The sequence below is a fragment of the Thermoascus crustaceus genome, assembly GCF_041956765.1.
Source record: "Thermoascus crustaceus strain CBS 181.67 unplaced genomic scaffold VTN00scaffold_4, whole genome shotgun sequence".
NCBI lineage: Eukaryota > Fungi > Ascomycota > Eurotiomycetes > Eurotiales > Thermoascaceae > Thermoascus > Thermoascus crustaceus.
The window spans coordinates 1378970-1405336 of record NW_027192530.1 but is presented as its reverse complement, the minus strand read 5'-3'; the positions used below and the strand labels follow the sequence as shown (position 1 = coordinate 1405336).

The 26367-nt window shown below is 49.9% G+C and overlaps 12 protein-coding genes across 12 annotated transcripts; 8 read left to right on the top strand and 4 right to left on the bottom strand.

Annotated features, from left to right (window-relative positions):
- Window positions 1–526: 526 nt before the first annotated feature.
- On the bottom strand, window positions 527–913 carry VTN00DRAFT_7097 (uncharacterized protein; the record flags this gene model as incomplete). The annotated part of the gene is made up of 1 exon (XM_069433806.1): window positions 527–913. The coding sequence occupies one exon, from the start codon at window positions 911–913 to the stop codon at window positions 527–529; it is 387 nt and encodes a 128-aa protein (XP_069287151.1).
- Window positions 914–1179: 266 nt separating this feature from the next.
- Window positions 1180–3033, top strand: VTN00DRAFT_7096 (uncharacterized protein; the record flags this gene model as incomplete). Its single annotated transcript, XM_069433805.1, has 7 exons — window positions 1180–1245; window positions 1471–1506; window positions 1610–1620; window positions 1720–1753; window positions 1814–1952; window positions 2014–2547; window positions 2606–3033. 7 exons carry the CDS (start codon window positions 1180–1182, stop codon window positions 3031–3033), a joined length of 1248 nt encoding a protein of 415 aa, XP_069287150.1.
- Window positions 3034–4015: 982 nt separating this feature from the next.
- On the bottom strand, window positions 4016–6129 carry VTN00DRAFT_7095 (uncharacterized protein; the record flags this gene model as incomplete). The annotated part of the gene is made up of 7 exons (XM_069433804.1): window positions 4016–4525; window positions 4600–4643; window positions 4703–4840; window positions 4892–4960; window positions 5017–5398; window positions 5433–5466; window positions 5522–6129. The coding sequence occupies 7 exons, from the start codon at window positions 6127–6129 to the stop codon at window positions 4016–4018; spliced, it is 1785 nt and encodes a 594-aa protein (XP_069287149.1).
- Window positions 6130–7272: 1143 nt separating this feature from the next.
- VTN00DRAFT_7094 (uncharacterized protein) lies at window positions 7273–8196 on the top strand (the record flags this gene model as incomplete). Its single annotated transcript, XM_069433803.1, has 4 exons — window positions 7273–7335; window positions 7432–7801; window positions 7857–8090; window positions 8141–8196. 4 exons carry the CDS (start codon window positions 7273–7275, stop codon window positions 8194–8196), a joined length of 723 nt encoding a protein of 240 aa, XP_069287148.1.
- Window positions 8197–8269: 73 nt separating this feature from the next.
- VTN00DRAFT_7093 (uncharacterized protein) lies at window positions 8270–8730 on the top strand (the record flags this gene model as incomplete). Its single annotated transcript, XM_069433802.1, has 2 exons — window positions 8270–8453; window positions 8594–8730. 2 exons carry the CDS (start codon window positions 8270–8272, stop codon window positions 8728–8730), a joined length of 321 nt encoding a protein of 106 aa, XP_069287147.1.
- A 2780-nt stretch (window positions 8731–11510) lies between these two features.
- Window positions 11511–13499, top strand: VTN00DRAFT_7092 (uncharacterized protein; the record flags this gene model as incomplete). The annotated part of the gene is made up of 1 exon (XM_069433801.1): window positions 11511–13499. One exon carries the CDS (start codon window positions 11511–11513, stop codon window positions 13497–13499), a length of 1989 nt encoding a protein of 662 aa, XP_069287146.1.
- A 349-nt stretch (window positions 13500–13848) lies between these two features.
- VTN00DRAFT_7091 (uncharacterized protein) lies at window positions 13849–14635 on the top strand (the record flags this gene model as incomplete). The annotated part of the gene is made up of 2 exons (XM_069433800.1): window positions 13849–13911; window positions 14345–14635. The coding sequence occupies 2 exons, from the start codon at window positions 13849–13851 to the stop codon at window positions 14633–14635; spliced, it is 354 nt and encodes a 117-aa protein (XP_069287145.1).
- Window positions 14636–14656: 21 nt separating this feature from the next.
- VTN00DRAFT_7090 (uncharacterized protein) lies at window positions 14657–16027 on the top strand (the record flags this gene model as incomplete). Its single annotated transcript, XM_069433799.1, has 5 exons — window positions 14657–14711; window positions 14777–14794; window positions 14859–15290; window positions 15354–15703; window positions 15809–16027. The coding sequence occupies 5 exons, from the start codon at window positions 14657–14659 to the stop codon at window positions 16025–16027; spliced, it is 1074 nt and encodes a 357-aa protein (XP_069287144.1).
- A 1031-nt stretch (window positions 16028–17058) lies between these two features.
- Window positions 17059–18373, bottom strand: VTN00DRAFT_7089 (uncharacterized protein; the record flags this gene model as incomplete). Its single annotated transcript, XM_069433797.1, has 4 exons — window positions 17059–17228; window positions 17299–17934; window positions 18007–18142; window positions 18362–18373. The coding sequence occupies 4 exons, from the start codon at window positions 18371–18373 to the stop codon at window positions 17059–17061; spliced, it is 954 nt and encodes a 317-aa protein (XP_069287143.1).
- Window positions 18374–18620: 247 nt separating this feature from the next.
- Window positions 18621–18827, top strand: VTN00DRAFT_7088 (uncharacterized protein; the record flags this gene model as incomplete). Its single annotated transcript, XM_069433796.1, has 1 exon — window positions 18621–18827. The coding sequence occupies one exon, from the start codon at window positions 18621–18623 to the stop codon at window positions 18825–18827; it is 207 nt and encodes a 68-aa protein (XP_069287142.1).
- A 24-nt stretch (window positions 18828–18851) lies between these two features.
- VTN00DRAFT_7087 (uncharacterized protein) lies at window positions 18852–19288 on the top strand (the record flags this gene model as incomplete). Its single annotated transcript, XM_069433795.1, has 2 exons — window positions 18852–19137; window positions 19185–19288. 2 exons carry the CDS (start codon window positions 18852–18854, stop codon window positions 19286–19288), a joined length of 390 nt encoding a protein of 129 aa, XP_069287141.1.
- Window positions 19289–19793: 505 nt separating this feature from the next.
- VTN00DRAFT_7086 (uncharacterized protein) lies at window positions 19794–21478 on the bottom strand (the record flags this gene model as incomplete). Its single annotated transcript, XM_069433794.1, has 5 exons — window positions 19794–20052; window positions 20111–20348; window positions 20439–20463; window positions 20523–20854; window positions 20947–21478. 5 exons carry the CDS (start codon window positions 21476–21478, stop codon window positions 19794–19796), a joined length of 1386 nt encoding a protein of 461 aa, XP_069287140.1.
- Between the last annotated feature and the right edge of the window lie 4889 nt (window positions 21479–26367).

Below are 26367 nucleotides of genomic sequence, written 5' to 3'. Positions count from 1 at the left end.
TGTACAGCCTGGTGATTTTTTTTTCTTTTTCTGTTTTCGAGAAACGAATCACGTGTTTCAACACATCCATGCATCATGTATGAGCAGGACTGGCGTCCATGCGAGAGTGGGCGGTTTCCCAAAACGACGGTGGTTTTCAACACCAAAAAAGGCGGTTACTGGTGAAGGTTAATTCTGTTCTACACCTTTCTTTCTACATCTTTCCGGCGGGCGAATTTTTAATGAAAGAGTTTTCCGCGGGAAGCGGACGGGAGAACTCCGGGGATCAAGTCGAAATCCTAAACGCCGTGATTTTTCCGGGGTGCTGAGTAACTCCGTGGCGAGAGGACCGGACTAGGTAATACCGAGGGTATCCGTAGGTCGTAGATCGGACGAGACAGCAGCGAAGGTCTGCCACTTCACGGCGCAACCCAACCGCGAGGAGAGACGTAGAGACGATCATCGATGAAATGTCTGACCAGTGATGCGCACGGGATAAGGATCCTGGTCAGCAGGAATATAGGCGTCTCATGACGAGGGCGCATGGTTATTTATTGTCCCGCTGGCTGGACGAGCGGAAGTTGGCAGAGCAGCGAGCAGGTGATGACATCCCGAGGGCCGGCTTCGGCGGACGGTGCGGAGCCCCACCGGCCGAGCATCCCAGCGAGACCGATGGCCGGGCAGGAGCAGGCCGGCAGCGCGCGCGTCGTGACAGCTTTTCTTCTCGCTGTCCCTCTGCAGTGACCAGCTGTGTCTGTGTTGTCTGCTTGTCTGCTGCGTAAGGACTCTCCCGGCCGTTCCCTCCCGTGCCTCTCCGCCTGTCATCTCTCGGGACCTGGACTCCACCGCCGCCCTTCCACCCGAGCAGCTTCCCTCGGGTACATCGCCATCCTCTGCTCTCGCTGCTCCAGCACACCAGATCCAGCCCGCCCATCTCTGCTTATCAAGATGAATCCTCTTCGGCAAGGCGCCGCCACCGCGCGCCGCTGTTTGGCGCCGGCGGCCCCTCGTCCCCTCCTTTCTTCTTCCCCCCGTGTCTCCCCTTCTTCTTTCCCCTCCATCTACTCTTCTTTCTCGACACGTTCCTCCTCTGTCTCTCCTCGCGCCGGTTTCTCTGCTCGCGCTCTCCGTGACCCCGTTTCCGGCCGTATCATTTCCCTGTCGAACACCTCGTTCCCTTCTCTGCAACAGACCCGCACCATGGCGACCGAGCAGCGTCAGAAGATCAAGGTCAAGAACCCAGTCGTCGAGCTGGACGGAGATGAGGTACGCTTGTGATCCCCTTGGTCTCTTTATACACTTCCCTCGGGCATCAGGAAGGGCTCGCCGAGCCTGCGGGTTGGCATTTTCGTGCCGTTCCTGCGGATTGCGGGGAAACACGGCGGAGAGTGCGCCCTGTCGCCAATCATGCCGGCATCCCTGTCCAACGACTCTGCTTCCTGTATGCAGGACATGTGCTGACCGATGGCCCGTTCGGGCAATCCTCTGTAGATGACCAGGATCATCTGGAAGGACATCAGGGAGAAGGTGAGTTACACTACCCCCCCGACGCTACGGTATTGGGGGGGATCTTTACCCCATGCGGGGTCCCTAGGACATGTGAGCTGTGTTACTGACTCGTCTCCTGCAGCTGATCCTGCCGTAAGTTCTACACTACCGGAACCCTGCTATACAGATGTGTTTGGCGTCGGGATGTTTCGTGAGTCTGGTAGTAGCGGGTGCTGAGAACTGGTGGGGCAGATACCTCGACATTGACCTGAAGTACTACGACTTGGTATGAGCCAATGGCCCTTGCGTAACTTGCATTGAACTACCCCGGACTGACACTTCCCAGGGTCTCGAGTACCGTGACCAGACCGACGACCAGGTCACCATCGATGCCGCTGAGGCCATCAAGAAGTATGGTGTCGGTGTCAAGTGTGCCACCATCACCCCCGATGAGGCCCGTGTTGAGGAGTTCAAGCTGAAGAAGAGTATGTCGAGCCTGGCCGGAGAATCACATGCACGCATTCCGTCAGACTAACATCTCCGCAGTGTGGCTGTCTCCTAACGGAACCATCCGTAACATCCTCGGTGGTACCGTCTTCCGTGAACCCATTGTCATTCCCCGCATCCCCCGTATCGTCCCTGGCTGGACGAAGCCCATCATCATCGGTCGTCACGCTTTCGGTGACCAGTACCGTGCTACCGACCGTCTGATCCCGGGCCCCGGTAAGCTCGAGCTTGTCTACACCCCGGCTGGTGGCAAGCCCGAGAGCATCGAGGTCTTCGACTTCAAGGGCGCCGGTATCGCTCAGACTCAGTACAACACTGACGAGTCGATCCGCGGCTTTGCCCACGCCAGCTTCAAGCTGGCCCTGCTCAAGGGTCTGCCCCTGTACATGAGCACCAAGAACACCATCCTCAAGAAGTACGACGGTCGCTTCAAGGACATCTTCCAGGAGATCTACGAGACCGAGTACAAGAAGGACTTCGATGCCAAGGGCATCTGGTACGAGCACCGTCTGATTGACGACATGGTTGCTCAGATGATCAAGAGCGAGGGCGGTTTCGTCATTGCCATGAAGAGTATGTTCTGCTATGATGATGATTTCCCACTGAAACTGGTTTTCTAACTTGATTCCAGACTACGACGGTGACGTCCAGTCCGACATTGTCGCCCAGGGTTTCGGTTCTCTGGGTCTGATGACCTCTACCCTCACCACCCCTGACGGTCTGGCTTTCGAGTCTGAGGCCGCCCACGGCACCGTTACCCGCCACTACCGCGAGTACCAGAAGGGCCGTGAGACCTCGACCAACCCGATTGCCTCCATCTTCGCCTGGACCCGTGGTCTGGTCCGCCGTGGTGAGCTCGACAACACCCCTGACGTTGTCAAGTTCGCCGAGGAGCTTGAGCGCGCCTGTATCGACGTTGTCAACGAGGAGGCCATCATGACCAAGGACCTTGCTCTTGCCTGCGGCAAGAAGGAGCGCGAGGCCTGGGTTACCACCCGTGAGTACCTGGAGGCCGTTGAGAGACGCCTCAAGTCCAACCTGGCCAAGGCCCATCTGTAGATTATTGATTTGATGGATCAATTGTCTAGCAGCGTGAGCCGATAAAATATATATAAAAATAAAAAAGCGTCTATTTGGACGCGTACTAATTAACGTCACATATTTCACTGATATTGCTTCGACTGCGTATAGATGTAAGCCCTCCACGTCTGGCTCAAGTGTAGCCTACATTGTGGTGTGTTGTACATCTCAGTAGATTTCTCTTATCGTCCCTATCTCTAAGTAAAATGGGATTGGTGAGAGAATGTAAGCACCCTATATAAAAAAAATATCGGGGCTGCAAGTTGAGTAGTTCAGTGCTAAATAAAGTTGCAAGTCGACGTTCCTGGTTCGAACTTTAAGTACCTATTCTCTGCATCCGCAACCAGTAGAGTTTCTGAAAAAGTAATATAATCCCGTCCAATGTCAACCCACGTGTTTCATTTTGACCGCCTTGCCTGATTGGTATATGTGGTGTCGCAACCCGACCTTGATCAAGAAAATGCAAAGTAGTGCTTCCACACTACATATGCACCAATTGATCGGGTTCTCTCTTCCTTCCTTCCAGTTTGTTTCTATATAAAGGATCATATCTGGAATGATCATGGTCTTAGGCAAAGTGGGTTCTTGAAATGGATGGCTGACTAAGTATTCTCTTAAAACCAGTGTCGTTCTGACTTACAGCCTTAATGCGAATGGTGGGCTTTGTCTACAGAGGTGAGCCCTAAGTATATTTAATGGTGGCATTGTTTTATACTTGGATATTTTGTGAAAAGTATCTTAATAGATGGAAGTGGCTGCCAGTATACTTGATGGCAGCATCTTTTTTGACCTGGAAATTTTATGAGTGGTGTCTTTATGGATAGGAGGTGTCCCTCAGTATACAATACTGAACACAAACTTGCATTTCATTAACTAGAAAAAAAAGGGACTAACTACTGGCCCTCAGGGCCACAAATTTCATTAAGATGAATGAAATTTCCCACACCAAGCCTTCACCAACTCACAGCTTCCAGTGCTTTCTAACCACCGTCGCGCAAAGCAAAACCACCCCTCCCAGCATCATGACGGTCCCCGCGAACACCTGTGCGTACACATACCTGCCATCACCCCAGTCGATCAATCGACCCCCGAGGGGAACCCCCGTCAACCCGGCGACGCTTATGGCAGCGAAAACGACCGCCATCCGCGCGTTCAGGATCCTCCGATCCGTGCCGCAGCACGAGAAGATGGCCGCCACGTGCAGGTTCTGGATCCCTGCGGCGGCGAAGCCGTAGAGGGAGGAGAGGATGAAGGTCGCGGCGGTGGTGGGGACGGTTGGCCAGATCAGGAGGAGGGTGGAGGCGAGGAGGGTCGTTGCGATGAGGGTGTGCGTTGGTCCGAGGTAGTTGTCGCTGATGATGCTGGGGAGGATGCGGCCTGGGAGGGAGGAGGCGTGTATGGTCAGGAGGAGGTTGTGGGAGGTGGAGGAGGAGGGGGGCATGTGGAGGATGTCTTGGGCATAGGAGGTGATCTTTTGGGGGGTGGGGGGTTAGTTAGAGGTTTTGATAGATGATAAAAAGGGGGTTATGGGGAATAGGCACTTACGAAGAAAAAGATGACGTGGAGACCGAGGAAGACGAAGAAGAGACCTGATATCATTGAGTCAATCAAATGTAGAGCTCCAGGAATGTTATCGCTCCAAGCATACCGAAGCACATCGTCATGAACGGAATGCTCTTGAAGATGGACGTGTTGATGCGGAACGTGGATGGGCTAGACCAGTTGAACCGTGTCTTGATACTGACGCTAGCCGGGAGCATCGTTATCATATTCCATGCGGTGAGTACTAAATCCGTCAGTTTGTCAGTGAAATGAATGGAAAAGGGTTCCTGTTTACCGTGCATCGTCCAGATGAACCCGATCTTCGGCAGCAGGTGGCCCAGGAGAAGGGTATAAAGTATCGCGCCTACGTCTCTGTGTGAGCACATACGTGGCAGGCTAAACAAAAGAATAAGAACTTACCGGTACTGGTTCCTACCATGCAGATGCAAGTCGCAGCTCCAAGACGGGTGGAAAAGAACAGAGTCATTGCTGCCATACAAGAGTGATACACTACGCCCATGGCTACGCCCGTCAAAATGCCCTGGATAAAGAAGAGTGGTGTCCAAGAGGTGCAGACGCCAGTAATGGCGTGGGTTACGATGAGTAGAAGCGTACCACCGAATGACAACGGGCGTAAGTATCCCCATAGACCGCGGGATAAACCTCTGCTGACAAGGGGAGGGGCTATTATGCCCATAAAAATGAGACCGAAGAGCTGGACCGATCCAATGAAAGCAATTTTCGACCTGTCTTGACCGGCAAGGAGCGTCTTCTCATAGAACGACTGGAAAACTCCGAAGGCCTGCGATTAAACGGTCAGTCATTTCCCATTCTACATAGGGGAGGTTTAGCCTTGCCATATTCAAGCCCCTGAAGCGAGTTAGCATTCTGATTTCCAAACATGAGGACCATCTAGTCCACTTACTGGGTGTTCATAGCAATGACGAATGTGCAGATCACGTTCTTCCACGCAATCTTGCCCCCATCAGCCGGCTCGTCGGGAACCACGTCGTGGAACCTGAGTAGAAGCCGAGGTTCGTCACTCGCCTCGTGGCGATTGATGCGGTCAAGTTCTTTGAGCTGGCCGTGAGAAAGCGGACTCGAGCGTGAGATATCGGGTAAAGTTGCAGGAGTCAGTGGCAGGGAAAGACGAGGACGTGTGATCTGGTAGCCAAGGATAGCCATTCTGGACGTGGAATCGTTATCAAAGCCATTGGGATCGGGGTCTGGCGGCGAGACGGAAAAGCGGAGGGTATTCTGTTCCGACAGTAGTGATTCAAACATCTCCAGGTGGATCTGGTCTCTCGGACTCCTTTCGATAACCATTGCCTGAGCAGGTACAGCAAGATCGTGATCCGATAACTGCAAGTCCTGACCATCACGGACAGGTTCAGAAGCCAGGTTTGTCTCGGACTCGAAAGGTCGACTAAAATTCTTGACCGTACCTGCAACCGATACAACAGAGACCGGTCTCAGATCTTCGAGAGGGATCACGTCCGAAGACTGGAGAGACTTGTGAGGTTCCGGAGGCATTCTGTCTTCTTGCCAAATGCAGAACTATATAGATCTCCGTCAGGGGGTCAAGACACGCTGCTTAATCGGCGATATCGATGACTGCACACGAGTCAAGCAGTCAAAAGAGGAGGAGGATGATGATGATAAGAAAGCAAGAGAAGACTGAGAAAGTAAAGAGATAAAGCTCTTGAGCAACACCAAGACAGCTGCAGATGCTCGGCGCTGCACCCCTCCTGACGATGTCGTTGTCCATGACCATCGCATCGTTAAGCATGTAGAGGTAAACAAAGAGCAGTTTTCACTGGAACTGGACCTTGTGCATTCATGATAGACTGCTGTGTCATCCATTGTTATAGCATGGCTGTGGATATCCAAGATAGATGCTTTGGATGAGCAGCAAATACAGCATATAGTATTCCAGCATATGGTGTCGAGACATGGCAGATATCAATATCAAGCAGATCATCCATGGCAAAAAAACACTATCCATGTATAGTCCTGCACTGGTATTGGAAATAACTGAACAGTACATAAAAGACACAGGGTCAATCTCCTAATACAAATCTTCAAGACATGGGTATCTTCCTGCAAGTAATTTGTTGGATGAAAAGTAGTTCGGCCGGAAGCCTGCTGATCAGATCCGCCGGACATGGGGATGCCGGGCTCCGCGGCCAAGCCAGGTACCCACAGGTTCCTCCGAAGTACCGGAAAGCGGTCGCAACGCCCAGCAGCTACATGACGACTACAGCAGTAGTACCTCTAGAGCGTAGAGTCGCACCAACCGGCAGCTTCCCTTGAGGCTCTACAGCACGCTGTGGACTCGGCGGTTCAGACATCCGAGCTGCCTTACTGCACGGGTAAGACAGGTCATCCCATAAAAAGCACTGCCTGGAAAGAATCGCCTCTTGGGCGCTGCGCGGATGTCTACCGGATAGGCTGGAACATTGAGCACCGCCCTCCTCCGTCTGTCTGGAGTCTGCAGGACCGGATATCTCACACTGCTCCCTACTTTCGCGCACGACTTCTCCCTCCCATCTTACCCCGTCTGTCTGTGCAGACACTCCCCCCTCGTCTTTCCCCCCCCCCCCCCCCCCCATCGTTCCCCTTCTCATTCCTTCTATCGCTCGCTTCCTGTGTCTTTTATTTCTTTTACCACACGCCATGGCGTCGCAGAACGATTTTACTACTGCAATGACCAATCGGTCGCTCCGCACCATCCGAACAGTTGGTTTTCCCCCGCGTCCTCTATCCTGTCCCCAGGCGCCACGAGCCATCCGGTCCAACTCAGGATTGATATCTGACTGACCTGTCGATGTTCAGGAGCTCGAGTTCCTCACAGATGCCTCCGTCATTACCCCACAGCAGCTGTCGTCGATCTTGTCCCAGCTGCCCAGCCAGACTCAGCTCCACGCTCCTCTCGCGCAACCACCAACCTCTCCGGTTCAGACCCAGCCGACCAACGTGTCCTATGCGCCTCCGACGCAGCAGCTTGCCAATACTAGCTTGAATGAGAAGGCCCCTGTCCCCAGCCAGTATCCTAGCCCAGCACCTCCGCCTCCCGCGTACGCACCTGTCGCCCCGGTCCTCTCCATTGCTTCGGCCTTGTATGCATACACACCTACGGATGCGGGCGATCTGGCCCTGCAGCCGCATGATCGGATCCAAGTTCTGGAGCATATGAACAATGACTGTATGTCTTATAGACAGAAGAGGAAAAAGGATTTTTCGCTGACTCATTTCTCCAGGGTGGCGTGGTCGAAACGAGCGTACCAACCTCGAGGGCATCTTCCCCCGGAGCTATGTGACTGTGATTGATGAGAAGCCTGCCGCTCCTCCAGTTGCTCCTCAGCCTACGAATTATGGTAACATGCCTCTCGAAGTCAGCCAGTCCGGCTCGTCGACTGCAGCGCCGGATGGCAGGAAGCCCAGCAAGTTTGAGGAGCATGGAAAGAAATTTGGAAAGAAGATGGGCAATGCCGGTAAGTTTAGCCAGTCGTTTTGACATCACCTAACTGACAACGGTTTTTAGCAATTTTCGGTGCTGGCGCTACTCTCGGCTCCAACATTGTTAACGGCATTTTCTAAACTGTCAACCTTACCGAATAGTTCCTTTTTATATTTTCATCGGCTTTTCGGACCATGCTGGATGGGATGAAACATGGGATTCCACATCATCGGAACGGCGTTTGGGGTTTTGACGATCTGGGCTTCTTTTCTTTCTGCGCCGGCAGGCGGTCAATCAGGCTCATTGGGAACGCTTCGTCTGCTAGTCTTGATTCTTGCTTCGTTCCTTACTGCCTTCTCCTATGGGATGCCTGAGCCTGAAACTTGCGATAAGTTCTGTTAGAATAGATTAACCCGCTGCGAACTTGGAATTATCGGCTGGCTCGTGCGCATTTTCGACGATGTTTATTTGTTTTGACCAGTGTCCACCCGCAGTTAGTGGTTGGGCCGGAGAACTAACTCCAAGCCATCAGGACAGGCACCTCAGGCGTCCGTGTTACCCGAGCAGAACGTCTATTTAACGGACGAACCAATTCGGACGTGAAGAGATATCCTCGAAGTTCAATTCGAAAGCCTCCAAATATGGTGCTTTGGAAACTCATCGCTGGACGGTAATGACCTTTTTGTTTTAAAGTGAAAAAGAAATATCTTGTCGTAAGGACAAGAACCAACTGTTTTCGGCCTAGTACTACCTCTCTTTTACTGCTTTATACCTAGACCTTGACTTTATAAATCCTACGAAGCTGGTTTCGTTTTGAGCCTTACAGATTTGAACGTGGACTTTGTCCTAAGAGGAGCCGTAGCATGAACGGCACTATAAGGATCGCTTACCCATTTTGGAAATCAATACGAGAACCAATGGTCCTTGAGTATAAGCACCGTCGGTAAGACGTGATGGATCTCTGCAGTATCAGGTAGATGGCGTGTGCGGCGTTGTATTGTATACGCCTAGTCCTCATGGCTTGCTTGACGATTGTCGCTTGAAGACAGTAAACTGAAAAGTGCTCAAGAGGTAGTTGTTCCAATTTCATTCGTTGATCGCCAATTTGACGTATACTGTTTGTTTGGACGTAGTCAAATTTAGTAGTAGTAGTAGTGGATCATTTTGGAAAGAACCAAGGGTCGATGCTGTTTGCTTCTCTGGAAAGGTTGGGCGCGCCTGTGCCTGTGCCTGACGGCGGAGAACCCCGGCTCGCTCGTTCATCCGCGCGATTCTCCATACACTTCTGGCCCCGTCAATTCAACGGTCCTCCCTGGTCGTTTCACGATCTAAAACCTGCATCGATCGCCTTCTGGGGCCAGCGCGGCTATGGACATCGGGGCAATGTCAGCCTTACAGTCAGCCAATACGTTATGCTCCGTTGGCGCCTGGGGAATCGGGCAGGGCGCTTGGGAGTCAAGTTCCCAACCCCCGCGCTTCTTAGAGCGCCACTTCTTTTGTGTACAGACTAAGTCCCGCTGATGATCCTGCAGCCTCGAATTTGACTGAACAATCATTGGCCAATATCCTTGATAGTAGTCGCATATTGTCCCTGTTGAATCTATCATCCAGGCGCCAGGCCACATGGCAATGTGGCGCCTCTGTAGGCAGCTTCATGCTGGCTCCAAAATACGCCTATCACGGCGGGGCTGTGGCACAGCCTGTTTCAGCTAATACTGCATACTACATGAGGGGTCTGGTGATGAGCTGGACAGACCTGCGGGTTTTTAAGCTCTGCCATTTGATACTTTATATATGCTTACTTGCACTTAAAAACGGTATACGATATGTTGGGGTATCCCTGGAGGATTCCAACGCCCAACCAGGATGGCTGCACGTTGGGTATTACCCATATTCGTCTTAACACCGTGTGTTCTCGCTGATGGGTGGGATGATTTTACGAATAATCTTGCTACTGACCTGGTATGTTAAAAAGGAAACGTCTCTTCCTCATTCGGCACATTGGAAACATGTTAACCTTCTGCTGCGCCAGGCACCACTTATAACTCTATTCGGAGAGCAGGTTACGAAACAATTTCTCTCGGAATCACTCGATATTCTCGACAATTTCATTTTTGCTCTCGCGCCTTTAGGGATATTAACGGCTGTTGTTTCCGTGATCCGTGTTTGTGGAACTTCGTCTCTACGGGCATTTATTGGACGAGCCCAGGAGGGCCCAGGGGACGCGGAGCAAGAGTTGTTGTCCTGTGTCTCTGAGACCACAGCTGAAATGTTTAACGATGGAGGAATCTCGCGAGTTTTTGGGAGGCCCGAGATTTTGGAAGTTGTGACATGGGAGGACGGCGGTCCCAAAGATCCCGATCAGCCTTCTGTCGCATGCCTGCAGGATGCTGTCAAGAAGGGCATGTGGGATTTTAAGAACATGCCTGACCTAATTGAGGAAGATCCACTGGAACTTGATATTCCGAATTTGTCTTTAAATAAGGGAATTAAGAGGAGAAGTAAACTGTGGTTTTATACTGCTGCGGTCATTGGTTGTATATTGCAGATAGGTATGCTCTTTTGCGTCCCGTTGCTTGAGTATGGCATCAATTGACATAATGTGGCAGGAGTTATTGTTTTCGGTGCGCTTACTGTTTATATATTTCCATCAAAGTTCGAGAAGGACGGAAAAGCCGTTCCGGGTTACGCTTTTCCTCTATTCTTCTGCGGAACTGTTCTGCTCTCTGGAGGCATGTTTTTCTGCGCCTTCATAATCGAACGTTCATCATTTGAGTACTATCTTCGCCCCAACAAGCCGAGCAGGGTTTACTGGCTCCAACCTGGAGGGCAAAAGGTTGGAGATCAAGTATTCGGAGCATTCCTAGCGGTTCGTGAAGGCAGCAATGGTCGTGCAACGAAAGACATGGAATATATCAAGTCGTTGAGGAGCCCCCATTATCATGGCAGTAATTCACTGCTTTACGTTGCTGTCTCGTTTAGTCTGGCCGGCTTCGTCTGTCAGTTCGTTGGACTCAGAGGTTTACATTCCTCTGTCACCCTCGCTCTATTGGGATCTACGCTTGTCATGGCGATTGTTCGGACATGCCTCCGGACGCAACGGATGGACCTAAGCGACAATCTATTAACGAATGAAGAACGAACGTTAACGTCTTGCAATAAACAAGAACTGGACTGTTTTGCGTTTCACCTCGAACATGTCAAATCATTCAGGGTGCTCGCGGGGTCAACAACTGGGTCAAGTACAACTCCATCACAGAATTCTTCGACCCAGACGCTTATACCAAGCATTCCAACTGCTACAAATTTGGAGTGCCTAGGTCGCAGGGTTCTGAAAACAAGATCTCACTTAGCAGCTCTAACAGACGGCCATAGTAAAGATCCAGATGTTGCTTGGAACGATCTTCCAATTCGAAAAATCGCTCTAAACCTCAAAAACACAATTGAGAGGACAATGGATCTTCTGGCGTGCTGGTCAAACAAAAGGCTTGATACATTTCAATTCCGGCTAAGGATTGAGTGTCAGCCTCTTGATGAGACATGCTCTCCTACGACGGAAGAGTACCCCATTCAGCTGCAGCGAATAGGAGATAATTTGCGTTGGACAGTGGATGGCAGAGAGCTGGAGGCTGTTCTTGGACTGTGGACGTGGTCGTTACTAAAGTCGGACAAAAGCTTCAGACCTGGGCAGCCGCTTAGCCGGCTTATCGGACAAGATCCTAAGGATGCTATGACGGAAGAGGCGGATTTATACTACCACAAATGGATCTTTAGGCAGACGGAGGCGAAGATGGTCTCCGCAAAGATGATACCTGCATCTCACGAGCTATTCGGCTGCCACCTGGATAAACTCTCTAGCGATATGGAAATCCTGGTCGTGAAAACTCAAAATCCACTATGCGCGATGGCGGCTCAGGATCTTTATATTCACTTCCTCAATTCCGCCTTGGAAACTCTGGAAGAACTAGGAGGTGAAGTAGACATCCTTCCTAGCTCATTAAACACATTTGTGGCTCACAGTAGCCGCATCGAACAACTGGTTCAGTGTTTCGAGAACAACAGTTTGGGGTCAAAAGAAGACGCTCTTCTGTGTATTGTTCCCACTCTGAAGCGAAAGGGGCTATTACCTGAACTTTCCGCACATTTGAGCACTATCCGACAGCGTGTCGAGAGATATATTGAGAACCTCGAATGGAAGGAGGCACTATCAATGCTTGCATGGCTCTGCGAGCGCTCCGAAAGAGAAGAGTTTGAACATTCGGTGGTTGAGTTTGGATATCTCTGTCATCGGGCTATGCTACACCCCAACTCCGATGCCCGACGTGAAGGGACAGTCCAGGTATTAGGAGCACTGAATCAAGATCTTCGGCTGCAGTACTTTAAAAATATTAGCAAACCTCGACCTCCTGGGTGGATGAATTCCCCGCTGCGATCAGAATGGTGGGGACGTTTTACCAAGGAACTTGGGTGGCTTGCCTGGAATATAACCGAAGACGAACATGACAAGAGGTCCATGGAGAGTTACGGCGCGAATGCTTACTCACTGAGCACAGGTGTGGTGGACGGGAGCTCAGATCTGGCAGAGAGGGGCCGGCTTGCTGTGCTGCAGTGGTTGGCTAAGAGCGACGATACGACTTTCGATCGCGACGTTCCTGGGGAAGATGATCGACTTGCATTGGATTGGGTCTCTCAGAATAATTACGAGTTTCTGTTGCGGTGGCTGATGATAAGATGGGCCACAGTCGGAGCGAAGTATCCAGACTTTCTGTACATCATACTTGTTTGGGCAGCGAAACGCCATTACCGATCAGCAATTGGTGCGCTTCGTCGGCGTGGCGTGAACCTCAACGTGATGGAGAGTGAAGAGGGTAAAACACCATTGATCCAGTCTGTTGTAGAGGCAGACCACGAAGCTGTTCGAACATTGCTTGAAAACGGAGCAGATATCGACGGAAAAACGGAAAACGGGGTGACTCCATTAATGACCGCCGCTCACGAAGGAAGATTAGAGATTGTTCAGCTCCTTTTGCAGTTGGGCGCCACAGTCTGTTTGCAAGATGATCAAGGATTAACGGCACTGATGTGGGCAGCCCATGGGAATCATACTGATATAGCCAAACTGCTTCTGGAAAATGGAGCAAACGTCAACATAGGAAGCTCGAACGGAAGCACGGCGCTCATCTTGGCAGCATCAGAAAATCATGTCGAGATGTTGAAGCTGCTTTTGGCATGGGGGGCTTATATTGATGCGCAGATGACGGATGGATCAACGTCGCTGATGCTCGCCGCGCGCAACAAATGTGAGGCTGTAGTCAGACTGCTGCTGAACCATAATGCCGATGTACACAAAACTTGTGCAGCAGGAGGTACAGCGCTTGATAGAGCTAGAGAGACACAACATCCAGAGTCTATACAGCTTCTGGAAGCTGCAAGTGGTGTATAGACTGAAGGTATGAACTGTCGAGATTCTACGAAATGCATACTATCTAATGCTTGCGCTTTGAATATGAGAACAGAAGCAGAATCCGTCTGGCCATAGCACAATCGCTGAGCATATGTGGCAGTCCTGCAAATGAAAGAAGAAACAGAGAATCCGCTATAGGACATGGTTCACACTTAAGTGTACCCCCAGGCTCTACACAGTACATACCTCTTACCTGCTATTATTATGTCGGGCAACCGCTACGGTGACCCCGCAGTGAGCATGACAGATGCTCGTTACTCAAGGCCCACACCCCGCTTACTGAGCACTGATCTTCAAGACTCCAGCCGAGACAAACAGCCACCCGCTCATGTTGTGGAACCGATATTATCGCGCCTGCACCGCTGCGTACGTCAGTTGCCATGAATATCCTGTACGTACGATGCTTCGGGCTTTCGTATTCACTGTGGTGTTTCTTAGGCTCTGGATACGAACTCGATGCGATCAGCGCCTACTCTGCATGTGTTTGGTCGCTATCACGCGCCGGCCTCCATGAGCGCTATCCCTGCCACCAATTAGGATGCTGGACAAGGTCCCCAGTCCTATTAATGTCGACGCTCTCATCGTGTTCCTCTAAGCGCCCGCTAGCACTCTAGGGAAGGAAGCTCAGCTCCGGCTGATTTGCTCCTCCTCGGACGAGATGGCTGCAGGGGCTCCCACACAGCATGCTTTAAAGAGAGAGCGTAGCCCATCAGTTCTCCTCCCCACTCTTACCTTCCCAGATCATCCCATATATAGGTCGCTTGCATCGTCCCTTTCTTTCCCTCTTCCCGCATTGCCAATTGTTAAACTGGAAAACCTGTCAGCTGCCGAGGTCCAAGGCGGGGGTTTGGACATTCCCCGAGTCCGCTACACGCCCAGATCACAGCATCCTAAATCGCGCATTTATCTCAGCAACTGCTTTTGCTTTAGGCTTTGCAAGTTTCGAACTTAAAATACAACACTGTGATCTATATACGAGTCTCATGGGGAAATGCTTTCCTGATTTACTCGACCATAAGACAAAGTTACCTAATAGTACCTACTTTTGGGTCATCGGCAAATTGATACATACGCAGTCTACGGAGCAATCTCCGAATTCTCTAATCTACGGCTAAAACCAAACGACTTTCTCAGCCATGTCGTATCAAACGGCTTACCCACCCCCTCCTACTAATGGATCGCAATACCCTCGTATGTCTTCTTTCACATGCGTATATACGTTGACCATGCATTTTACTAATTTCTTGTCTTGGAAGCTCCTCCTCATTCAGCAAGTATTGCTCCCTCATCCTGATTGAAACTGTCATCAGAACAAGCAACAATGCTCACGTCGTCCAGCTTTTGCCCCGCCCCCTCAGGCATCTCCGGGCTTTCCACCTCCAAATCTAAGCTATCCTCCGCCACCCAAGCAAGCATCTCCCCCAAATGGTGGATATGCACCGCCTGCTCCTTCAGTGAGCCCACCGCTAGCTGAAACCCTGCCTTCACAAGCGAGCACGAATATGGGAGCTGTCGCTGCAAATGCCGCAATTGGCACGCCGCATGGACAGCGTCCTATGTCGACACCACCCGTCTCTCCGCCTGCGCTCTCGTTGCTAGAGAAAATGCCCGGGGGTGCACCACCCGCTGGGCAATTCGTCGGGGCGGGAGCTACTAACCAGGATGACGTGGGAACATTCAATGGTGGGAGCTACAGAATCTCTCATCGTGACACAAACTCGCTCCTGACGGTGCAATTGGCCATGGGTTGTCCGTTGGTTGCAAAGCCAGGTAAGTTTTCATCCTGATGTTCGGAGGGAGCGTATACCTTCTAACAGTTTTGCGAGGAAATAGGCGCCATGATTGCCATGTCTACCACTATAACACTCAAAGGAACAGTGAAATTCTCTATAAAGAAAATATTCGCGGGAGGTGAATTGTCCACCTCGACTTTCACTGGTCCTGGTGAGCTACTGCTGGCACCGTCTGCACTCGGTGATGTTATTGTCCTCCGTTTCAGCGGTTCAGAATCATGGAAAATTGGGAAGGATGCTTTCCTAGCTGCGACGAGCGGTATCGTAAAGGACTACCAGAGTCAGAGCCTCACCAAAGGGATGTTTTCCGGAGAGGGTTTCTTCGTGTACAAAATCTCCGGTGTCGGCCTCCTCTGGCTGCAGAGTTTCGGCGCTATCATCAAAAAAGATGTACGTTGTTTCATGCCATATCACTATCCCCCCGCCCCTGTCCAATCTATCCCCGCAAATGATCTTTCTATCCATTATTTTGCTCTAACCTGTTCACCTGGTCAGCTCGTTGAGGGAGAGGAATACTATATCGACAACGGCCACTTAGTGGCCTGGAACTGCAAATACAAAATGGAGCGCGTCGCTTCTGGAGGTATAATCTCCGGACTTAGTTCCGGAGAAGGCCTTGCCTGCCGATTTTCCGGTCCTGGGACCGTGTACCTTCAGACGAGAAATATTACGTCCTTTGCGGCGCAAATCGGCGCGCATACGGCCAGCAATTAAAACGGGGGCACACGAGAAGCACCTGGTTTTTGTCTAGTTTCCAATCAGAGGGCGTTCACTCTGATACCATTACTGTCTTTGGGAAGGAATCGTCGTCCATCGCATTATCTTTTTATTGCTTTACCTTTCTTGAGTATATTATGACCATGACTGTATGATGACCAGCCTTTTTGTTTTGTTCAAGTTGTTTTTTTGTCTATATATGTTTTTTCCTTTATGAGATCCTGTTCAGTTCGGGCGTCTTAAATCGTATCATCAATTACCTATCTATTAAAATCTGACTGTATATATCTATGTCTTCCGGTCTCCGACCTCTATTTAATGTCCCCCTTATGGTTATCGCCCTTCTACCCTCGCCACAGGGTTGCCTCATGAGAATTGGGTCTAAAGAATACTGGCTGCAGTCAAAGATGTCGAGTCTTTCCAAGATTCCCTTGTATCCATTCATCTAACCGACTCAGTTACCTATACCTCCTACCGACCTAATTAGTTGCCGGAGGATTTGCTAGTTTCGTGTCCATTATTTTTCCATTAATCAGATCTTATTATCGTCAATCCAATTTGCCGTTTGCGATTTCTCTTTTTTATCTAGCCGATCCGAAATGACCCTAATCCTTGAAAAATGCAATATATGGGAATCAGAATCTTGGCAAAGACAAGAAATGGCAGAAAGAAGAAGAATGAAAAAGATTAATCGGGAAAGAGCTGGAAGACAATAATAATAATAATAAATGGGTACTAGGAATTGATTTAATTGGGTAAGGTAAGGGGCCTTATCGAAGACGTAAAAAAGAAAAGGGGGAAAGACAGAACGGCTGTAATGTACGTTAAGATATCATGCCATGCCATGCCATTCTTTTTTCACATCACATTTTCAATCAACCGAAACCGTCATTCCCATCCACATACACACTCACACAGAGACACATGCTTTGTTAAATAGCGCGGAAGAAAAACGCGCGCCAGGACATAACACCCAAAACGTAATAACAGAAATTGGCCACCATTTCCTGTGCAAAGAGAGTGCTTTTTTAAGCCTGCTGCCTCTTTCTCCGGCCGACTTGGCCACGGAAACCGGTCTTGATGGCGGTGACAGAGCGACGGGAGCCGCAGGAGTTGCAGGTAACGAAGTAAAGACGGTTTTCACCCTTGTTGAGCTCGGTGTCGGGGCTCCGGCAAGTTTTGCATGTGACGTATTCGACTGTGAAGATAAGTCAGCACATGCTTCTTCTCCGTGGGAGTTTTCTGGGGAAACGAGGAATAGAACATACCGATATATCTTCTCAGAACGTTCTCAATCTGCTTTTGCTGGAAACGACCCTTGATGACCAGACGTCTGCTTCCGTCCACACTTCCACTGGTGCCCAATTCTGCGAACAAGAACTGCATGACGTGGTCGTCGGAACGCTTCATACGCTTGCAAATTTCGGAGATGTTGGCGAAGATAGTACGGCGGTTTCCTTCACGCAGACACTGGGGTGGCGGAATCTTGTATGACTTCGTGCCGCTGGCCAGGAGGTCGGGATGGTGGCTCTGGATGAGGGAGAAGAAGCGAGAGACGAGTAGCTGGTAAGGAATGGGTTGTGTCGAGTTGTGAGCCCAGATGCCGGTGCCCGCTTCGAGATCGCCCTCGGGCACCTCCGGAGCAGCAGCCTTCTCCTCTGCAGCAGCAGCCTCCATTACACCTGCTTCGGCCAACTTGGCCTCGAAATCGCCCGCATCGGCCTTCTTGACCTTCTTCTTCTTCTTCTTCAGCGCAGAGGGGTCGAACTCGCCATCTGCCGCGGGGGCAGCCTCCTCGCCTTCGCCGGCATCCGCCTCCTTGGTCTTCTTCGACTTCTTCTTCTTGGCGAGACCCTTGAAGAGCTCAGTCACTTCGTCGACATCCTTGTCCGGCGTCGCTGGTCCTTCGCATTCAATGTTAGAGAGATCTGACGTTGGCACATTCTGTAGATATGCCAGGGAAGCAGAAGACATACCTGAAGAGTGCTTCTCAGCGGTCGACTTGTCGACGCCGTGGCTTGCCTCTGTGATCTCTCCGTTGGCATCCATTATGGTCGTCCCTTCACTGAACGCGACAGACTTGCGCTGCTTTTGAACGGTCGTATCAGCTTCCTTTGCGGACAAACACAAGTCAGTGGAAGTCCCTAAATTAAAAAGAATCCACAGATTTCGGTCTGATATGTAGTGTGATGACCCGTCCTGGAAAGGAGATCGGGAAGTGGATATGTGGCAATGCAAACGTGGTTCTGCCGGGAGGCGTGAATGTGAAGAGGCGTGCCTTTAAATAAAATGTGGGAGGGTCATCGGCAAAGGGTGCTGGGAGTGACGTACCGTCTCCGCCATATTGGCTTTCAGAAGTAGCGAACGCACAACCAGAAGGATGAAAACGGCTGACTGATATCGCAGATTAGCTGCGAGAAAGAGGAACGAGTGAATCAAAGAGGGTATACAACTGATGATTTGGAAGGTATCTGTCTGGCAGCGATGGCAAAGCTGTTATCGCCATTCTCCCATCACGTGATCTCTGGTGAGTCAACCCCTCGGGGCTAGGCCTCGGAAGGGGTAATCGTATTACCGTATATTTGGTCACATGACTGGTCCCCCCTCCCGTTACGTCGCCGGGAGCGAGTATCAGCATCCGCCCTGTCAAGCAGCTCGAGCACAGCTCGATCCTGTCTGCGCCAGGATTAGAACAGAGGCTGCCGATGTTTCAATCTATCCTCCAGCGGTAGGAAGGATACCGCGGTGCACGATCCTCCAACCTTACCTTCTCGTCGCTTCGTCCTCGACCTGGTAGCTTGCTACCATCCATTCATCCGCCATGTCTTCCCCCTCCGCATCCGCCTACATGGTTCCCTCCACATACAATTCATACCACTCGAGCTCAGATGATGAAATTGCCTCATTACCGTCTGAATCAACCAGCGCGTCAGACCTTGAGACCTTGTCCGACGATGATTATTCGGATGCGGAGCAAGAATGGAAGGAAAGCATTCAGCAGCTAGAGTTGCTGTTGACCATGGTCATTGTTCCGTTTATGGGGAAATATCTGGGGAGGAAGTGCGCCTATTGGGGTATGCTCCACACGTTGACAGATGATTGCAGAGGTAGCTGAATGGGACCACGAGGCTAACTACTGGAATTTACGCTGCAGGATGGACCAAGTTCATGGAATGGAAGTACCCTGTCGAAGTTGTCGTGTCAAATAACGCTGCCTTTAAAGGGACTGGCGCTGTTGAGGCATTCGCTTCCCTGTGATTCTGCCTTCTGGGGGCGTGCAATCTAGAATAAGAAGATATAATGCACACTACTATATCATATCTTTCGTCACCCCTCTCCTGCTCTCTATTGGCTTGGCAAATTGCTATTCTAAAACCATTTGATTTTGAATCTATTTGAGGGTACCTGGCACTATGATAGGCCACTGACCCTAGAAAAAGCTAGCCCAGATCGCAATATAACAAAAGCGGCGAAGTGGGTGGCTTGGCCAGGGGAGGGGGTGCCGAAAGATATGATTCAGTAGTGTACACCTGTATCCGAAAACCACCTGACACAGACCGCAGATGATGTGTGTACAAGTACAAACATCCGAACTAACAGAAATCCAAAATAACCCAATTCGAGCGCCTTGCGGGTTCCAAAATACCCCCATGAAGTATGATACAGCGCTGGAATATCCATGAAACAGAAGTAAGGACAAAGGGGTACGAAGGAGTGGAGAAAAGAAGAAACCAATCTTGTGCTTCTGCAGTTAAATCCTCTCTTAGGAATGGAAAAATCTGGGACAATCATATTCTGTCCATTGACTCACGGGATTCTGCACAAGGTCAACCGGGATGGAGTACACTAGGGGAACAATGCCCGTGGAAGACGTGGTATCTGCCGCCATGAAGTTGTGGTTGACGAAGCCGGAGGGATCTGGGGTCCTTGCTAGTTGAAAATATACATCTGTCGAGTTTGGCTTTGAGCTTGGATGTTCAGTATCTAGATATTGCAGATGTGTATCCTCGTGCATTCTTGTTCTAAGAATTTACATGAAGTCAGCCCGGAGTCGGTGTCTTATCCTGGGGGAATGCTAACCTAAATTGTTCACCAAGCCCTCGTATGTCCGCTGGATCCTGCGATTGATTTCCATGTCTCATCCTCCGGCGGACCGTGTCACGGCTCATACTTTCAGGACCCCCGTACTGTGATTTGACCGACTGGGGCGGAAGCTCAGGAACAAAAGGGCCATGCTTCAGTCTGGCCCCAGAGACATGTTTCCTTCTTGGATTCGATCGCGTCCCCCGGTCTTTAGTGTTGTTTCTCGTTTTCGTCTCTGCAAGTAGAAAACTAACTTAGCTCCTCTATATGACTTACGCAGGCGTTTCACAGTACGAAGGATGTGAAACTAGGCCTGGAAACTCACCTTGTGTATGTTGAGGATGGTCGCACTGCAGACACATTTTAGCCAGAAACTCCTTATGACACGAGCGGTGTGGGCTAGACGAACCTTATGATGAGTCTTTCGACATTCATCGCATGCTCCCCCATTGTCCCGCACAAACCTCCTGTGGTTATTCTCTTCATCGGTCCGTGGCCGTTTGTGCACATACTCTATTACCTCTCTCCCAGACTTAACGTCCCACACAAAAGTCTGGGCTTTGGGCATGCTGTTCTCAGTGGGACTTTCGGTAGCAGAAGTGCCGGACATTGGCGTATGAGCAGCAGGGGACTTAGACGAGAATGATGAAGCTTCCTCGAAAGACTTGGAGATGTATAAATCCGCAGTTTGGGGAAGATCAAGACGAAGCTGAGTTGTAGCATTAAAACCATCTGCTGTTACTAAATAAGTATTCATTAGCAGCTTGACGTGAAATACCTGGCTTTCAATATCCCTCTAGAGAAAATCCGGTCTGGTCATAAGCTTCTCTTACCGGGAGTGGTAGTTCCTTCCAAATTTTGTGCGGACGACGTGAAGAAGACCCTTGGACCGGTTGCTGGATTCCTGGACGGTTCCTGGATAAGTGAAGCATTTCTGGACAGTAACGGACTACCAGATGGCTCCTGCAATTCCCGGCTTAAGCGGTCCTCGGGAAATGGCTTTTTAGCAGATGAAAAAGCAATTGAAACGTTTCCCAACATTCTGTAATCCGGGGATTGATCCGGTCTTGAGGCACTCCTGTAAGGTAATGGCCTAAAAGCAGTTCCATTTTGAGGATACCTGTGGCCATTCATTAAGTCATCCTGACTGTTAAAACCCCATTGCGGTTGTGTGGGCAGATGTTTGTCCATAATCCTTTCACCATGACGGAGAGTTTCAAATCGCCGTGGCATCGTCTCGAAGTCTCTGCTGGATAGCATGTCCATTTCTGAAAACGCATTGTTATCCGGGGGTGTCTCGTTCCGTTCGGGTGTCTCAATGCCCTGACAATTGCCACCCATGGTGTCCAAAAGGGAGACCTGCATTGAGTAGTGGGACGAGTCAAAACACCTCCGGCGTTGAGTTGACACATAATATCCATCCGACTCAGGCTCAGTAACTGGAAGAGTGGTTTGTGATTCAGGCTGGAAGGACCATGAGTTTCCATCACGGGTATAGGATGGCCCAAATCGAACGCCCTCCGGTGTATTTCCCAAAAGTGACATTTCCATTGAAGGACAACTGTTATTAGGACAGCCCTGGCAAATTGGGAGCAGGGTATAATTGCCTTTGGAAGCCCCGTAGAGTGTATCTCCCATCTTTATATAAAAGGCAACCGAGTTCAGTATGGCAGAACCAGATTGCGTCCTGAACAAAACTCGGGAACCATAAGATGGAAGTGTCCAGGTCGATATACTCTTGGCGGGAGGTAGGTCTATTTATGACCATAAAATGGACTCAGGACAATTGAGAACAGGAATCTGCTTGCAGCAGCAGGAAATAAAAGCAGAAAAGAAAGCAACCAATATGGAGCTCTGTTATGTGGTAATAGGCGGCTCCTTATGATAGTCTTGTGGAAGAAGTGAGCCAGAATTCGTCAGGCTGCGTCACCGGAACATGAATATCCTCGGGATTGGCATTGACTGTGGAGTGAGTGATGGCTTCCAAAGAGGTAAACAGATCTAGGTCGATGATATGTCGCTAAAGGATAAAATTAATTGTTAGTAGGAACTTGTTATGGGCAATTGAAGCACTGTATACACACCGAAATTATTAGGCATAGCAACTTCTCAGAAGAAATGTATCCAGCCGGGCGACCTCTCAGAGAGTACAGGTTTTTTTTCCAATGGCGCTGGTAAGGAGTAGTAATGTCTTAATAAACCAGATTAATAGCCCTGGTCTAGGATGGCTACCACGTGAAGCCATTGAACTAAAGAAGAAAAACTGTCACTGAAGGCCGCATTGCTTCGGATGGCTCATTGAGAAAAAAAATACATAACAAAATCATGAACTATAAAGCAAAATGCTCGGGAGGATATTATCGCTCTATTATCTCTTGCGTGGCATGGGTGCTTCACGAGTTAGGCTGTGTCGAGAGGGTAAAACTCAAGCAGTGCCTCGTATCGCATCCCAGTTATTGTTCTTGAAAAAAAGCCTTAATACCCAAACATCGCCGAATCCACAAAATCATGGCTTTTAGCGCCATTATTCCCTGCAGTAAGACGGTCCCCTCCGATCTGCACGTAAGGCCATCTCCGTGAAGAGGTCAGCTTAGGACCGGACCGCCATGTCTCGTCCATCTTACAAGCTCGCAAGCCTCTAGATGCAAGGTAATACGTCATGGCGGGCCACCTGGGCAGGCTCTAGATTTGTCGAGAAGTTTTGGCGAAATTTAGATAGCGTGGGGTGGTTGCTGGATGAAGCGGAATGACATCCACAGGCGCGTGACTCTGATATCTAAGCACCGACGAAGTACAGGCTTGGGGATAGGCAGTCCAGATCATAATTTTTGAGCCTCATTTTTTTGAGAGTGTAATGATCAGAGCAACCAACAGACTGAATCAGGAAGGCGAGGACAACCTCCTGGGCTTGGATTCTTTACCCCGTGGCCATTTCGGGATTCCGTGACCAACGGCCAGGGCTGGGCACCTCCAAATTGCTGCATCGATACCCAAACTAGGTACTCAGGCACATACACTGCCACACTCAAGCCTCGCGAGGTGGCGAGCTGAACATCTATGGCCAAGACATGTCCTCTCGTCACAGATGAATGAACTAGTTTACGAAGCTGGCATTTCGCTGGATTGTATTTTTCTTTTTTATGAATAGACTCACACAGTCGATGTTTTAATGACATACGTACTAACAGCGAGATATAAAGAGGGCTCTGGACTACAATTATAAAAGCCACCCTATAGACTGAGAAATTCGGACTGAAAGTGTAGATATTATATGGGAAACCATAGTCATATACTTTCCACATAGGAGTAGACCAAAAGTCTCTAACTGAGGAGCTTCGGGCTTGTTGTTGTCAGTTGTAAACACCCGGTAAACGTCAAGATTTTATTAACTTGCAGTCTTGTAGCCTATCAGTTCCCATTTTATATTATTTCGAGTTTCTTCACAGAAGCGAAAAAAAGGGGAGGAGAGAGAGATGTAGAACTCAGCGACTGAAACCGGAGTTTATGATAACGCTGAAACATGCGGAACAGGACAGAAGAAGCAGTCAACACGCCAGATTCCAGTAATTATTCCCCAATTGGACTATTTGTAGATGCTATTTTCTTCCTTGTTCTCGCCATCTCTGCGTTGCTTCTAGCTTTCCGTTTCCTGTCATCTATCGTCTCCGCGCTACCGAAAGACATGTCCATTTTCGCAAGAGCAGGTCGGGCAAAAAACGGAGGGTCACTGCAGCCATCCGGAGTAAGGAATCGTTCCAGAGGCTCTTCCGTAAATATCTCTTGCCCTTGCTTGAAGAGTTTCAAATTTGTATCGATCATGCCGCATGGTCGCGGCGCGGGGGAACCGTTTCTTCTGGGATGGCAGTGGACTGGTTGGGGGGCACAGTGGCCAACGTTATCCATGTCTAGCTGCGTTCCAAGAGAGCATGTTCCAGCCTGCGAATAAAAGAGATGTATTCTCTCCTCACGCACAACCTTTTCAACCCAGGTACTCCGGCCACTGAATTGCTGGATGGGACCGTTAGTCCATGCAAGCAAATATAATTCGCAGTCCTTACTTGTTCAAGTACCCGACTATGGAGAGCAAGAATATCTTCCGTCAGTTCTTGCTTTACTACCCCTTTGGCCATCTTTGCTTTGACAAGCACGGTATTGTGTGGGGATCTATTAGCTGCTGTTAATTGCTGAGTCGCTGCTCGGGACATCAAGGACCTGAATAATAATACGTACTGAAGACAGCCGGCTCTGGACTCGTAGTGTTCCTGGTAGTAAGACGGACTTGGTTCGTATATGCTGCCTGCAAATTTTCTGTGTTCTCGGGAGCTGGTCCCCTGTATCTTTAACTGCGTGCTCTCAGGGAATTTGTATCGAATGTCTGCAACAGAAATCTCTTCGAACAACATTAAAGCGACAAGAGCTGTCTTTAAATATGCTGTTAGTCCCAGTATTACAAACAAGGAAACGCTTTTCCGTTTGGCAAGACCGCCGACTTTCAATACAACGAAAATCGGTGTATTGAAATTCGGTGGTTTTGTCCCTGGCATTAAGGGAACTCCACACAGCCATCAAAGTCAACAGTATCCGATAAATTGGTACCAGTTACTAGCCTACAGGAGCTAACCTGGTACTGGGATAAGAGATAGAAAATGCTATTGGCTACATATAGAAGACCAAAAGATACGTTGTCCTGTCCATGTGCTCTGTATAAGCCCCACTCGAAGGCTTGCATCTAACTTATGCTGTATATTCTCGTCAGCTCCTCTTTCCGGGGTCCCTAAACTTTTGGTAACTACCGACAAAGACTCTTGAGGGGTAAACTGATCAGTGCCTAGGTGCCTCGAGGTCGGAGGACACATCTGTTCTACGTGGCGGGGCGAACGGCCCACCGAATGGACTTTCTTCAAGGCATACACTGTGAGCTTTGACCCTCACCGTCTCTGATCAGAGAATCGGTGGAGCGATGGCGCGTTTTTAGTTCATGAAACCTGAGCCGTAGGCAGTCCGGCGTACAGGCATCCCGAGAAGTTCGGTAATCGGGACTGCTTGTTCCAGGAGGTCATAATGGTATGAAGCGCAGGGGGTCCGGGGTGTTTACGCGTTAGCGTCAGTTCAACTCCAGCTTTCATACCAACCGGCTAATTATGAAGCGGTTCTATGTATTTTCATGCAGTAGCGCAGGGACATCTCGCGACAATCTTCTGAAAGAACGACTCAGTGTGGCTTTTGGGCTGTGAAATGACAATTTCTATTGTTCTTGGACAAGCTTACAAGCTTACTTTGATTGTCCCTAGGAGAACATACAACAGTAGTAGGTAGCTCCATCCACCTACATCTATTGTAAAGAATCTTTTGATGCTATGCTGCTCGGTTTTGCAGTCAATTTAGAAGCTCCGAGCAAGACCAGTGGCTAGAAGTAGCAGTAGCTTGGGAGTACCGTCATAGTCATCACAGACTAGTGCAAAGCTATCACAATCCCTTTGGGCCTACGTAATCAGATACACAGGGGCTTCTGTCAGTTTTACTCGCAGGAGGCACAGAATGCTAACTCTTGTCTTGGCTTAGTTACCAGTCTCTCGGGCGCAAGTGAAATATCTGGCCCAGCGCCAAACAAACGATACCCCTGCTAGGCTCGACGTTCCAGTTGGGAGTCGAAATCGTGGAAGCGCCTAGCGTCGCATGGCGGCTCTGCATGGATACCTGGCAATGTGGCAATGTGGTTGCATAGCGAGGGTTACTAACTGGAAGCAGGGGAACACAATAATTTCAACAGACGGATAGTTCTTTTCTTGGTGGGATCCCAGTGGCTTCACCGCCTCAACCTGCGAGTTCGCAACCGTGAGAGGAATATGAGAGAGTACATAAAATTCACCGAATACTGGAGTCCGATACCGGGTCTTCAACATCGACGCGCTCTGACTTCAGAATATTCGTTTTGGCTCCCTGCATATATCATACGCATGAGATGAAACACCCTTTCTACATTGCGATTCTGGTGTTCGGGAAACAAATCCAGAGCCTCAACTCAAGAGGGGTATTTTTGGAAAAATTGAAAGCAGAGAACTCACCCCTCTTTGCCTTTAACATGCCTGTCCGCCTAACGTTGATCAGGGCTTTTCGATGCTCTCCGGCTACGGGGGTTCTAGCAACTTCCGAAAGTCTCTCCCCTGGAGAACGGACGTCTTGTGAGGCATGTATGTGCTAAAAAACAAGCAACCAGGATCTCAGGCTTGGGGGCCTTCAGAGAGCCCGGCCAC